The 12583-nt window shown below is 38.6% G+C and overlaps 1 protein-coding gene across 3 annotated transcripts in view; it reads right to left on the reverse strand.

Moving 5' to 3' along the window:
* Ghr (growth hormone receptor) overlaps positions 1-12583 on the reverse strand; it is a 237152-nt gene that overhangs the window by 59269 nt on the left and 165300 nt on the right. For all 3 annotated transcript variants that reach the window (XM_020181293.2, XM_074077541.1, XM_074077540.1), the window contains exon 3: positions 553-618. In XM_020181293.2, coding sequence (XP_020036882.1) covers positions 553-618 — 66 coding nt within the window. The remainder of the gene's footprint in view (positions 1-552; positions 619-12583) is intronic.

Raw genomic sequence — 12583 nt, forward strand, 5'->3', positions numbered from 1 at the left:
GGCAGAAATATTCCCTGGGCCTAGAGGATTTGGGGAAATTTTCCCATGAGCTGATGTTTGAGTTCAGTCTGGTGGACAAAGAGGAGACTGTCAAACACCAGATGGGGTTGTGTAACATCATTTAAGAGAGAAGACACAACTTACAGGAAGGTAGAATTTTGATTAGAGAGATGGGTTTGACCTCCTGCCAATGTAATCATTAGATATATACAACAAAGTAATAATAATAATGTTCAAAAAGACTCATAAAAAGAGACCACTTCCTAGATTTACCATATAACTGGTGATCCACAAGTCATTTCTTCTTTTTTTCTCCATTCACTTGACATTACTTAATTTCTAAGCATAAGCAAAATAGAAAGATAGAGAAATAGCTTCTAGAGAAGTTGAAAAATAAATCCTGAAAAAATGTTTCTGTTTGCTTATTAAACTTTAATCCAGTCACTTTTCCAGTTACCAATATCCCAAATAAAATAGAGAAAGGATAGTAGTTTGAAGTACACTAACACATGGAAAACATCACTGGATGTAGTAAAAGGACAGAATTCTTACTTGTCCCCAGGTTTGGATTAATTCTTTGCAGAATCTGGGATGTTCTGTCAAGTGTTGCTGGTGTAGCTGCAACACAAAGAAAAGAAAAGCATTAGTCATCTTGTAAAAAATTTATCTGATGTGACCCTGTTATAGCATCATTTTCAGATGATAAAATATGACCTCCATTTTATAAATAATGCCAATTTTAAAAATAAAAATTGCACCTATCCACTAAAACAATCTCATAAAAATCTGAGTAAATGTAATCCTTCTCATTTTCATTACCTCTGGTCTCATGCCTAGACAAAGTAGGGGGTCAATGAAAAAAATGTCTTCTTTTGTCATTTGAATCCAAACACGAGTCTTGCTTCTGAAAATGAGGTGGAACACAAATTTTTTTTAAAAAGAGAATAGGAAAAACCAGTTCAGTTAAAAATTTTACTTTTAAAAATAATAGAAATAAATGTGGATAATCTTGGAAGTGGGAAAAGAATAAGGGTAAGCCATCTATGGTAAAAGCAGGCATAATTTCATTGGCACTAGTAATAGGTGGCATGAAAAACATACAAAAATGGAAAATGACCAATGTAGTCACCATTCTACTTGGGTTCAGTTGAAAACATCTCAGCTACTGAAGTATGAAACTATTGTCTGATTTTGGTGGAGAAGTGTTTCTCCAGGATGGCCAGATCAGATCCTGTTATATCTTGCTTATTCTTCGTGGAGAAGTATTATCTAGGTCCATGGCAGGAATTGAGTTTTACCTCAAAGCCAGTGAAGCTACACGTGATGCTGTGAAATATATATTTGGTTTTCCTGATGTTTCCTGACTTATAAGCTTTTAAGACATTTGGAATTTCAATTGGCTGCGGCTATGGGCTCCCTCCCTCAGGATGGGGGCTGCCATAGGATAAAGCAAAGTATGATTAGAGAATTGGAATGTTTCAGTCTTACTCCCTACCCCCAACCTATGGGGAGGAAAGAGGGACTAAAAGGTAAATTAATTACTAATGTAAGAGGTACTCAAACTGCTTTTGCTAAAAAGCACTGACTCCTCACTCAGGCCCATGACTTAACTATTAGCAAGAGAAAAGCATGGCATCTGTCCTCCATTTTTGTATCTGTCTTTGCTCTAAGCCATTCTCTCTGCAGTCACTTTGCAACCATGTTAGAATCAAGGAAGGACAGGAATGATGATAATGTCTTCATAACAAGGGACAGAAACTACTCTCAACAGTAGATCTTCCTTGAGATGGACCACCTGGCAGTTGACAATGAATCCAGATATCAACTCCAGAACCTCTCCCAAAACAAAGACTGAGATAATGGTCAACCAGAACAAACCTGTGAGTGTGATGGTTAAACTATGTATACCTTCGTCTGCTGCCCCCAGTTCTTTTGTCTACTTAAACCTGTAACTCATGTCTGTACCCTAAAGATGGCTAAAGATGAGCTGAGTGCTTATTCCGTTTCTTCCCACAGCATATCTTAGCTGTGTAATAAATCTCCTTTTATTGCCTTTTACCATGCCTCTTTACTTGGCATTTAGGGGCTGGTGGCAGGATTTGGCATATGGAATCTCAGGAGTTTGGGCCTTGGGTCTAAAACTCCAGTCTCACTAATGGCCAGTGATTCAATCAATCTTGCTTTGGTAATAAAGTTCCCATAAAACTCCAAAGGTCTGGGTTCTGAGAGCTTTTAGTTAGCAGAATATCTGGAAGACATAGACTATGCATAGAGGTCATGGAAGCTAATCTGCCCCTACCTCACTCTACCCATTTCTATAGTTTGGATCTGGAGTGCTCCCAAAAGCCCATGTGTTAAAGGTTTGATCCTTGGCATGGCACTATTGGGAGATGGTGGAAACTTAAGAGATGAGGCCTAGATGGGAGGTCTTCCAGTCATTGGGGGTATGCCCTTGGAGGGGATAGCGGGAGCCCAGCCTCTTCTTTTTCATGTACCATTCATGAGTTGAGGTTTTGCCAAATGCTACCACCATGAAGTGCTGCCTCATTATAGGCTCAGAAGCAACAGGGCCAACAAATCATGGCAGAAACATCCAAAACTGAGTCAAGATAAATCTTTTCTCTTCATAAGTTGATTATTTCAGGTATTTGTTACAGTAGCAGAAAGCCGACTTATACAACATCACTTCGTATGCATTCTTTGTAACATTCTTGAAAATAAACCGGTGAACACAAATAAGTGGTTCCCTGACTTCTGTGAGCTGTCTTGGTAAATTAATCAAATCTAAGGAAGAAGTCACGGGAACTCCAACTTTTAGCTAATCAAATTTATAATTATAGGTGATAAGTTATTACTTTTGATTGGTATCTAACGTTAGCAAGTTTGTGGCTCTCAAACATGGGGACCTGACACTCTCTGCAAGTAGGTCATGAGCGAATTGGTATAGTTACCAATTCCACTCCACCTTCCCCTGCTCTATATCTCGGTGACCAGATGTCTCAGAAGTATTCTGTGTTGTAAGCACATAATCAGAGAAACTGTTTTATATCCTCTCAGATCATTGTTAAGTTTGTTTCAGTCCTGAATAGAAGCCCACATGCCGGGCAATTTCTCTGATATAAAACAAAGAAGAGAAAAAAAATGAAGATGGACTGTCCAGTCCATCCCTTTGAATTTCAGAGCTGGTAAGTCCAGTCCACCTGCCCTTGAACCACTTGCTATGTACATTTTCATGAACTCCTCCCAGTTAGATAATTGGCAGGAAGCAGCAATTTTGGTCTGTTATGCATAATATAAAACCCAGTAGATGAACCTAAGGTCCTTTTTATTAAACATTTAGAATTTTAATCCTTCTAGGACTTTTCAGTCTGGGTGTAGCATTTCTAAATTCAGTCTGAGTGTACTTTTCTAAAGTAAGGCTTTGGAGTTTGGGAGAAATCAATACTTTAAAGTCATTACAACATTTCAAATTTTATGACTATCAGTGTTGAAAGAACTCCTTTTTATTTTCTTTAGAAATTTTAATAATATTTTCATCTGTAGAAGCTCATTTACTCCTTATAACAATAACGAATTATGAAAAAAGCAAACAGAATACAAATATTCTTGGAGCAAATAATGATTTTAAGCACTGATTTTAATTTTTTTAAGCAAAATTGTCTTTAAGTCTACTTGCTGCCTTAATACCCTGTCTTCATTATCATCATTAATATCTTGAACAATTTCCACCACTGTCACCAATTGCTTGTTTCAAATCAAAGTATATTTTGTTTCATTACACTTTGCCCCAAGCTGAGCACTAGAATATTACTTTTATCAAATTTCAGTAAGTTTATATAGCTCCTAACTCTGACTTATCTGCTTCACTGACAATTATTCACTATTTGAGACAGTTCAGATAGCTCAAAGGAAGAGAAAAATCTGTTGATCCAAAATAATAGTAAATGAATAAAGAAAGTGTGAGAAAATTTGTGAAGGTGATGGACAGGTTTATGGCACAGATTGTGGGGATGATTTCATGGCTATTTAGTCATCTCCAAAGTCATGAAAGGTTTCTTTTTTGGTGTGTGTGGGGGGGTGCTGGGAATTGAATCCACGGCCTTGTGTATGCTAGGAAAGTGCTTTATCAATGAGCTACTTTCCAGCCCTAAGTTTATTTATTCTAAATACCAGTTTTTTTATGTTGATCACAGCTCACTAAGGTGGTTTAAAAATAAGTTGTTTAGGGAATGGCACACACACATATCTGTTATTTGTGTCAAAGTTATCTAGCGACTTTGTCTTAATTTTCAACATGAATCTGAGAAATCTGGCAGACAACAGTGTCCAGGTCTCAGAGCAGCAGTAAAGTTGACAAGGTTTTTCCTGAACAGTGATTGAAATGGAATGTGGGGATTAGGTCTGAGACCCCAAGTAGAGTGCTGAGCCAAACTGTTGGCCTGGAAATGTTTGGGGAGCTCTGACTCCCTGACTCTTCATAAGCCAGAATTTTGCTTTCCCTGCAAACAGACATCTGGTGCTTTCTTCCTTATGGTACATTTGGTGACACTTTCATGAAGCAAAAGCCTTACTCAGCTAACACTCTCTGTAATATGTGATGAATCTAGACATAAAAGGAACAAAAGGCCTCCTTGTGGAAAGACCACAGATTTGTGCCAGGGCTGAGAAGATACTGGTTATAAGTACAAAACACAATGAATAAATTTGTGCTGTATTAGCAAATGGAGGTGTCATGCTCAGTCATCAATTTTAATTAGTGTCAAAGCCATGTTCCCAATGTCTAGAAGTGTGATCAGTAAGGGCAAAGGAAACAAAAGTAGATCATATGTAGAGAATGACCACTCCAGTAGTAATGAAAACTAACAAAGGCATCAGAAATTGAAGCCTCAGTTACCACCTGCAAGGATCCCATTTAATCTATTCCCATCCAATTGATGAGTACTTCTCTAAGAACTTTTAAAAGCTGGAGTTGTAACATGAACTAGCTGCAGTCTCTGGCCACAGTGAGCCCAAAGTCTTCTAGGCAGAGATCTATAAAAGGAGGAAGGGTCAGCGTTGGGGGAGCAATACAGTGGGCTTTAACAAATATGGACAAGCTTCCTGACAATGGTGACTTCATGAGACATGTACTAAATTTGGGATAAATGAGTGATAAGGAAGGGAAAAGACATTTGGGGCCAAGGGAACCGCTGCACAAAGGTGCTGAGGTAAGACACAGCCTGAGGATGTAAAGTGGATTGAGCACATGAATAAGGGTTTGTTCAGTTAGAGGGGAAGGCAGAGACACATTGGCAGTGATCTTGCCAAAGAAGTTAATTTTGCTTCTGCAAACACTGGGGAACTATTGATTTGCTGGGCTTTGAGGTAGAGCTCCCCATGGTAGACTTGCACAAGAACAAGTCCTAAGACTAGAACTAATTACAATCCAACTTTCGCTTCTTAAGCCAACTTTGTACGTAACTTTCCAACTGATGCTTTTATCTGGACATCAGACTTTATTGGCTTATGGCACTGCACTTATAAGGACAAAATGCTGTCATAAACCCAAGATTCTTAGGTCCTTCCTCTCTATGTGAGTTCTGTTTCTGTACAGGACTCTGGGGAAAATAGTACCAGTGGAGAAGGGAAAGGAAATCCACTTATGTCAACAATCCAGCCAAAACATAAATGTAGTTAACTCCAGTTCTTCAATTCCAATATTATTAAGACAGCAAGAGTGGTAAGATCAATGTTCTGGCAAAAATTGTAACTCACCAATTGGGCATGGAACTTACAGCCAGCCCTGGACAGATAGTGCACACACAAGTCAGTAAAGCATAGTACTGTACTGCATACAGCAGTAACAGGACATAATGCATGAAAAGTGCTTCACATGGCATCTGGCATAAAATAAGCATTGGGTAATGTTAACTGTTGTCATTAGTGCTAACGTATGGTGACTACAATGATGATGATGCTGTGTCTGCCATGGAATGTTTACTTCAAGATTACCTCTGAGAGGTTTTGCTTAATTGCTCTCCATCCAGCATCTGCAGGTACCACTCTTAGATCCCTTGCTGTAATCACTTATTTGCTTGTGCTCAGTGGTACACAATGAGTTCCTTGGGGTGGGTATTACTGTTTTCAACTTTATAACCTGTTGTAAGCACATGGTATTGTGCCTAGTAGAATAATAAAATTTGCCAAATAAATGGAGTAGATCAAAAGGGATTGAAAATGCTTTAAATTTTGGACTTTGGGCTACAAAAAAAATCAAACAACAGTAGTTTATTCTAAGCAAATGGTGTCTCTCCTTGGAAAATTCAATTTTTTTGATTACTTTCCCTTGCTTTTGGAAGTCTGTTTATTATTGGCAATAGTCTAGACATTTTCCCTGCTTAAAACTCAACCACTAGAGCTCTTTCCAAACCCACCTTTACCTTCCTGATGGATTTCCCATTTTACTCAAACAACAACCCTCTCAAGTGGGGGATTTGATATCTGAGTTACTTAACAGTTGAGTAACTTGTCTGAGGCTACCCAGCAATTCCATACTAGAGCCCAAATTTGAACTGAAGCTAGATTCTGACTCCACTGCTTCCCAAACTTGTCTCTTCATGAAGATCTTTGTGATATTTATTAAACTTACAGTCTAGAGCCCTGACCCAGTTATAGAATCTCAATCCTTAGGATTCTGGTCAACTGAAATGTCCTATGAATCTGTTTGCCTTTCCCTCCCAGTTCCTCAATGCCAGGTGACTCTTATGACAAGATACATTTGGGAATCTCTTCATTATATTTTTGCTCTGGCCAAAGCAAGTATACCCCTTGCAGGGTTCCACTTCCAGGGCTTCCCCATAACGTATCCACAGCTGGTGCCTATTTGGAGGCACTTGGTAAATCAGCAAACTTATTTATTTGTATGCAGAAGACATTCTGGAAAGTGTATTGATAGGGCCAAGTTGCTGAGGCTTTGGGAAGAAATACACGTCACAGGTAAGTTTGTGACTAACTGGGTAAAACATATGACACCCTTGTGGTCAGGCCTTGGATGTATTATCCAGACAGTCTTAAGGCTGCAATTGTCCTCTTGGTCATGATGACCCTTTGGCACTCCAAGTCCAGTGATACTTTTAAGCTGGAATTTCCTTTCTTTTTTTGTGGTTCATTAGATTGACTTCCCACACACAATTTCTCCTGAACTGAAGTGCATTATCTTGTACGTGTTATGACTCTTGGCAGCTCTAAACAAGCTCATGTAATCTGAACAGAAATCTCTGAACCGGTCAAATAGGCAATATCGCCTCCTCACATCTCCAGGAGGGAGTGCATTTGAATAGTAAATCATGGGGCACATTACATGAGATAGAGAATTTGAAAAAAAACAAAAACAAAAACAAAAGAAGGAACCATGAAACAATGCCCATAGTGTCAAGCATTTTTTAATGCTAAAAGCTGCTTGATAATGAAATAATGTTTAACAAGTTTGGAAGAGAAACTGGTGTCATGTAAAAAAGCACATACTTAAATAAATCAGCAACAGCCATATTTTTCTGCACATGGAATTTTGAAGCTGGGCCTCAAAAAACCAGAATCAATGGGCAGTGAGTGATTATAAAGATATTTTATTCTCTCAGATTCTACCACTGGTTTAGGGGGACAGATACAGAAATTTCCAAACAACTTCAAGCTTCATATATCCCTTTCTTGTCTGGCTGTGCTGTGCTTGGTGAGTATTTTACAACCATCCTCCTGACATGAGGTTACACATGCACTGCTGGACATCTGCTTGCAATAAAGAACAGACACTACAGCCTGGTTTTTCAATTGTAGCCCTTTGCATGATAAAACCAGTCAAAGGTGCAGTGAGTTTGGAGAGAAGACTGATGGTGGTGTTTTTACAAGAAGTATGGAGAGAAGCAGTTAATATAAGTGCTGGGTCTCAGCTGGTCTGCACTACCCCTCTGCAAATCCTGCCTGCAATCCCTCTGGCTTTCCCTTTCTATTGGTGAAACAGTGAAACATCCTGTCCAGTTTCCCTACCTCAAAAGCTGCTTTTCATTATGAAAAACAGCAGGGGTGTTAATACCAGGCCATGAGCAGCAAGCAAGTCCTCCATGCCATGTGATAGCAGGAGCCCAGATTCATCACAGCAATGGTAAAAGGAACAAATAGACCCACAAGATGGCACTGAGCCAAGATCAATCAAGGAAGGCCAAGCAGGGCAATATAACTGAGATCAAAAGGACAGAACAAGAGAATATTATAAGATGAGACTGAGGTGTGAGGAGACTAGAACTGTCTCTTTCCTAACAATGGTGTTTTAGATGCTCCTACCGTAGTAATCCAATGAATGATTAAACTCAAGATTGAAAGCAAGGACCATGCCTCATTCCCCCTTTTGATTAGTACAGTATAATGGGTGAAATTATCAAATATCTCAGTTTCAGGAAAGGTTCTGAGGCACTGTGACTTTGTTATTACTTAGAATTTATCAGATATTTTGTGTTCTCTGAAGTCTAGAATTACACAAAAGAAAAAAGAAAAGGTATGTAAAGTTTACAGATCCTGTAACATGTTGGGACCATGAACACTCAAATATGAGGGAAAGAGCATATTCTAACAAGTTTTATGATATCTAATCCCTTGGTAAAGGCAAGGAATAGTGAAAATAGGTTTTAAAATTTTCTTTACTCCCTTTTTTGTCACATGATGGATGGATTTGCCTGGTTTTGCATACAGCAGTGAGCTGGTCTTTTAGTACTGAAATGGTCTTTGTTACTTGTTTTCTAGGCTGAAACTGGTAGCAGTAACTCTGAGGTCCTGGGAACTGACTGGTAAATTCATGGATCGATCCTTCCTTTCTACCTTCCTTCTTCTCCCTCCTTCCCTCCCTCCCTCCTCTCCTTCTTTTTTTCATTGTTGTGCTGGGTGGGGGTACATTGGGGCATTTACAAAAGTTCTTAAAACATATCAAATATACCATAGTGGATTTCGCCCCCTCCATCATTCTTCTTTGTCTCCTTTCTCCCCCATTCCTGGAGTAGTTTCAACAGATTATATTTCCATTTAAAAATATACATGTGTACAAAGTATGTGCACTATATTCATCCTCCTATACCCTTTCTTCACATCCTCCCCCTACCCTTGTCCCCCGCACTGGTATCAACCCTGCCCCCCGGACAGGATCTTTTCCTCTCTTCTGCAATTTTGTAAAAGAAAAATAACAGTTTTGTTTGTTTAGAATAGCTACATAGGGAGTTTCCTTGTGACATTTCCATGTATATACGTATTATAACCCGAATTGGTTCATCTTCTCTATTTTTCTTCATTTTGCTTTAGTCCCCTTGTTCTGGTGACAGGTTTAAAAATTCTGTATTCATTCTTGTATAGAAAGCACATCAACTATATTCACCTTCTTAACTTCCTTCTTTTACACTCCCTGTCTTGGATATGACCTCCCCTTAGCGTGACCTGTTTTCCATGATATTGCTGTATTTATATTAGGTCTATATTCTCATGGATCTTCTTCTCCAGACCAGGTGGCATTCAGAAGCACAGCTTGCCAAGGGTGTCCTCAGAAAGCATATACATTGGCAGAGGTTTTAAGGTGTGTTCTTCCCTTTCTGGGCATCTTTCATAACAGGTTGGTCTGGGTTCCTGCAACTGTGCCTCTCATTTCTAGACTCTACTTGTCAATTTCCACCCAACAATTCTTGAACAAATTCCTGTTGCCTTGGGAAGTAGGTATTTTTGAGCGAGAGAAAGTGCTTTTGAGTTAGAATGGACATGCAAATGCATTTCAATGTGTCAGCTACTGACCTAGATGCTGGGGATACCATGAGAACAGCTGGAAGTCTACCTTTCTAGACTCATGCTTCAGGGCTTGTGTTAGGGGTCGGGGTAACCAGTAAGAAGGTAAGAAATTAGATGTATAATATAATGTCACATAGCAGGGCAGAGCAGAAAGATGCAGAGGGAGTGGCTACCATAGACCATCATGTTGTAATGAGCTATATAAATATTTTGTGGAAGAATATTCCAGGCAAAAGACATAAGGATATGGGTCTTGAAATGGGTTTAGATAGCAGCAAAGAGGTCTGTTGGCAGGAACAGAGTGAGTGAGAGATGAGAAGAAGGATTTGAGGTTGCAGAGATGCCAGAGGCTGGATCTTTCAGGGTCTTGCAGACAAAAAGACTTTTGAACTACTCGATACGTCAGATTTCATGAAATGGACCCCAAGGAGGTGGAGCTATTGTTGCTGTGAGGACCATTGCACTACAGTGTCAAATTCTCACTTTAATCTTTATTGGAGGTGAGTCCTAAGGCTATGTAGTATACAGTTTTAATTCACTAATTAACTTTAGGGTAAGGTAGTTGGTCTGGGTTATTGATACAGATCACTTCTTTGTTCAATTTATTTTGTTGGTCACCTACTATGCATAAAGGCAGTATGCTAGACTTTGGGATATGGTAGTGAGTAAGCTATCAAAGGCCCAAGGTTCACCTTTCTCTACTTCCCTAAAAGTGTCCTCAGCTCAAGACAAATGCATTTGGTTGTCATCTGGCCCATTCTTGATTTTAGATCTTTGTCCACCTTATACCATTCTGTTTGCTTTCTCCAGAAAGGGAAGAAGACATGTGGCAATTCTCATCTACAGAGTAGGGATAAGAATTCAAAAAATGAAATAATGTGTATAAAGTACTTAGCAGAAGGTCTGGGACAAGGTAAGTATATCTGACTATGATTACTGTTAATGGTATTTATTATATATGCCACTAACCTTATAGTTACTTATAACTGATGCTCTATTGTGCATTTTTTACTTTCTTTGTACTTATATTCTTGCCCCCTCTCAATTAGACTACAGTCTGTGGAAAGTAGGAACCATATCTCATCCCTTCCAACACTGCCTGTAAGTAGGCCCTCAACAAATACCTGTAACATGATAACTATCAGCCTTTTATTAAAATGACCTCTTTTTTGATTAATATCTACCAGTTATTTGTTAAATATGACTAGTTAACAAAGGATCTTAGTGGAAAGGCAAGTACATTTTATAAATACATTTATTACATCTTTATATAGTAAAAGAAAACAGAAAGTTTTGATGTAGCTTCCCTAAATTACTCACCTAAACATTTTATATTCATTTTCTGAATGCCAAGTTTAGAATGTAATTGTTGAAATTCTGCTTTGTGGCCAACATGGAATGAGTTACAAAAAACTATTTTGTAGTAGAATATGGAAGGTCTACCAAAAGTGAATGGAAATGGATAAGGTGACAATCTACACAGGCACGTATATGAGGAGCAGGACCTGAGAGTAGCACCTGATGCTGACTACTATTTATTTTAACTTTGCCTTTTTCTTCTGGAAGTTGAACTCAGGGCCTTGAGCTCACTAAACAGGCACTATACTATTTGAGCCACTCCACCAGCCCAACTTTGCCCTTTTGTTGGGGCTTCTGTAGTAATTGGCTCCAGTGAGAAGCATCCTCTATGGTTTAAATCTAACTTTAGTTAGAGTTTTCAAAATCAGAGCCAAAATCATCAATCAAATCACAAAACATCATTTAAAGTAGGAAATTATACTGAGAATATATTTTCATGTCATTGTTCTGGAAAGGAATATATGTTTTTCTCTATTTTTTATTAGTGGATATTAGTTTCCATACATGCATATAATGTACTTTAACCACATCCATCCCTCTCTTACTCTCTCTGGAAGGAATATATTTAAATGGAAAAGTAACTGTCTCTTCATAGCTATAGGGCAGATAAGTGTTAAAATCCAGAGTAAGAGTTTTGTTTTCTTTGCATGAATTATGTTTAATGTGATGCTGATATGACAATGAACAAAATCAAAAGCCTTATTGATAATCCATATGTGGCTGCTACTCTGGTCACAGATGTCTTACACAGTAGGTCTTTGTGTCAGTCTGAAGGGGCACGCTGCCCATAGGCTTTTTGGCAGGATAGGGACACTATATGGCTTTAAGTGCTCCCTGATCAAATGTGGGAAAAGAAGCAGCAAGCCAAGCTCTGAACAGAGTTTTTATTGTGTTGAGGCCAGGAAGTGTGGGGGTGGGACAGGAGGGGGGAGGTATGAGGAGGGAAAGGATTCCTGCACAACTTCTATCTTGTTCTTCTTTCTGGATGTAAGTTTAAAAGAGTTACAGATACCTTTGGTTAGATGAAGCAAAGTAAGATCTAGGTCTTTATATAATTAAAGTTTAGAAACTGCAGCAGATGTACATATATATATATATATACACACACATATATGCACAGTATCTAGTACAACTAAAGAGTAACCAAAATAATATATATGAACATTGAGATCTCAAATGAGTCTTGTCTCCTATTAGCCATTTGGCCCAAAGTGGAAAATCTAAATTGCCTAGTTTCTTTTTATAAGAATGAGTATGGAGGCAAAAGCAACCCATAGAAGCCAGAAACAGTTGGACCATCATCATTTCAAAATTTCAAATGAAAACCACAACAGAATATTTCTCTCTCTCTCTCTCTCTGGTGGTACTGGGGTTTAAATTCAGGGCCTCACTCTACCACTAAAGCCACACCTCCTAGCCCTTTTTATGC

This window comes from Castor canadensis, chromosome 6, assembly GCF_047511655.1.
Source record: "Castor canadensis chromosome 6, mCasCan1.hap1v2, whole genome shotgun sequence".
Lineage (NCBI taxonomy): Eukaryota > Metazoa > Chordata > Mammalia > Rodentia > Castoridae > Castor > Castor canadensis.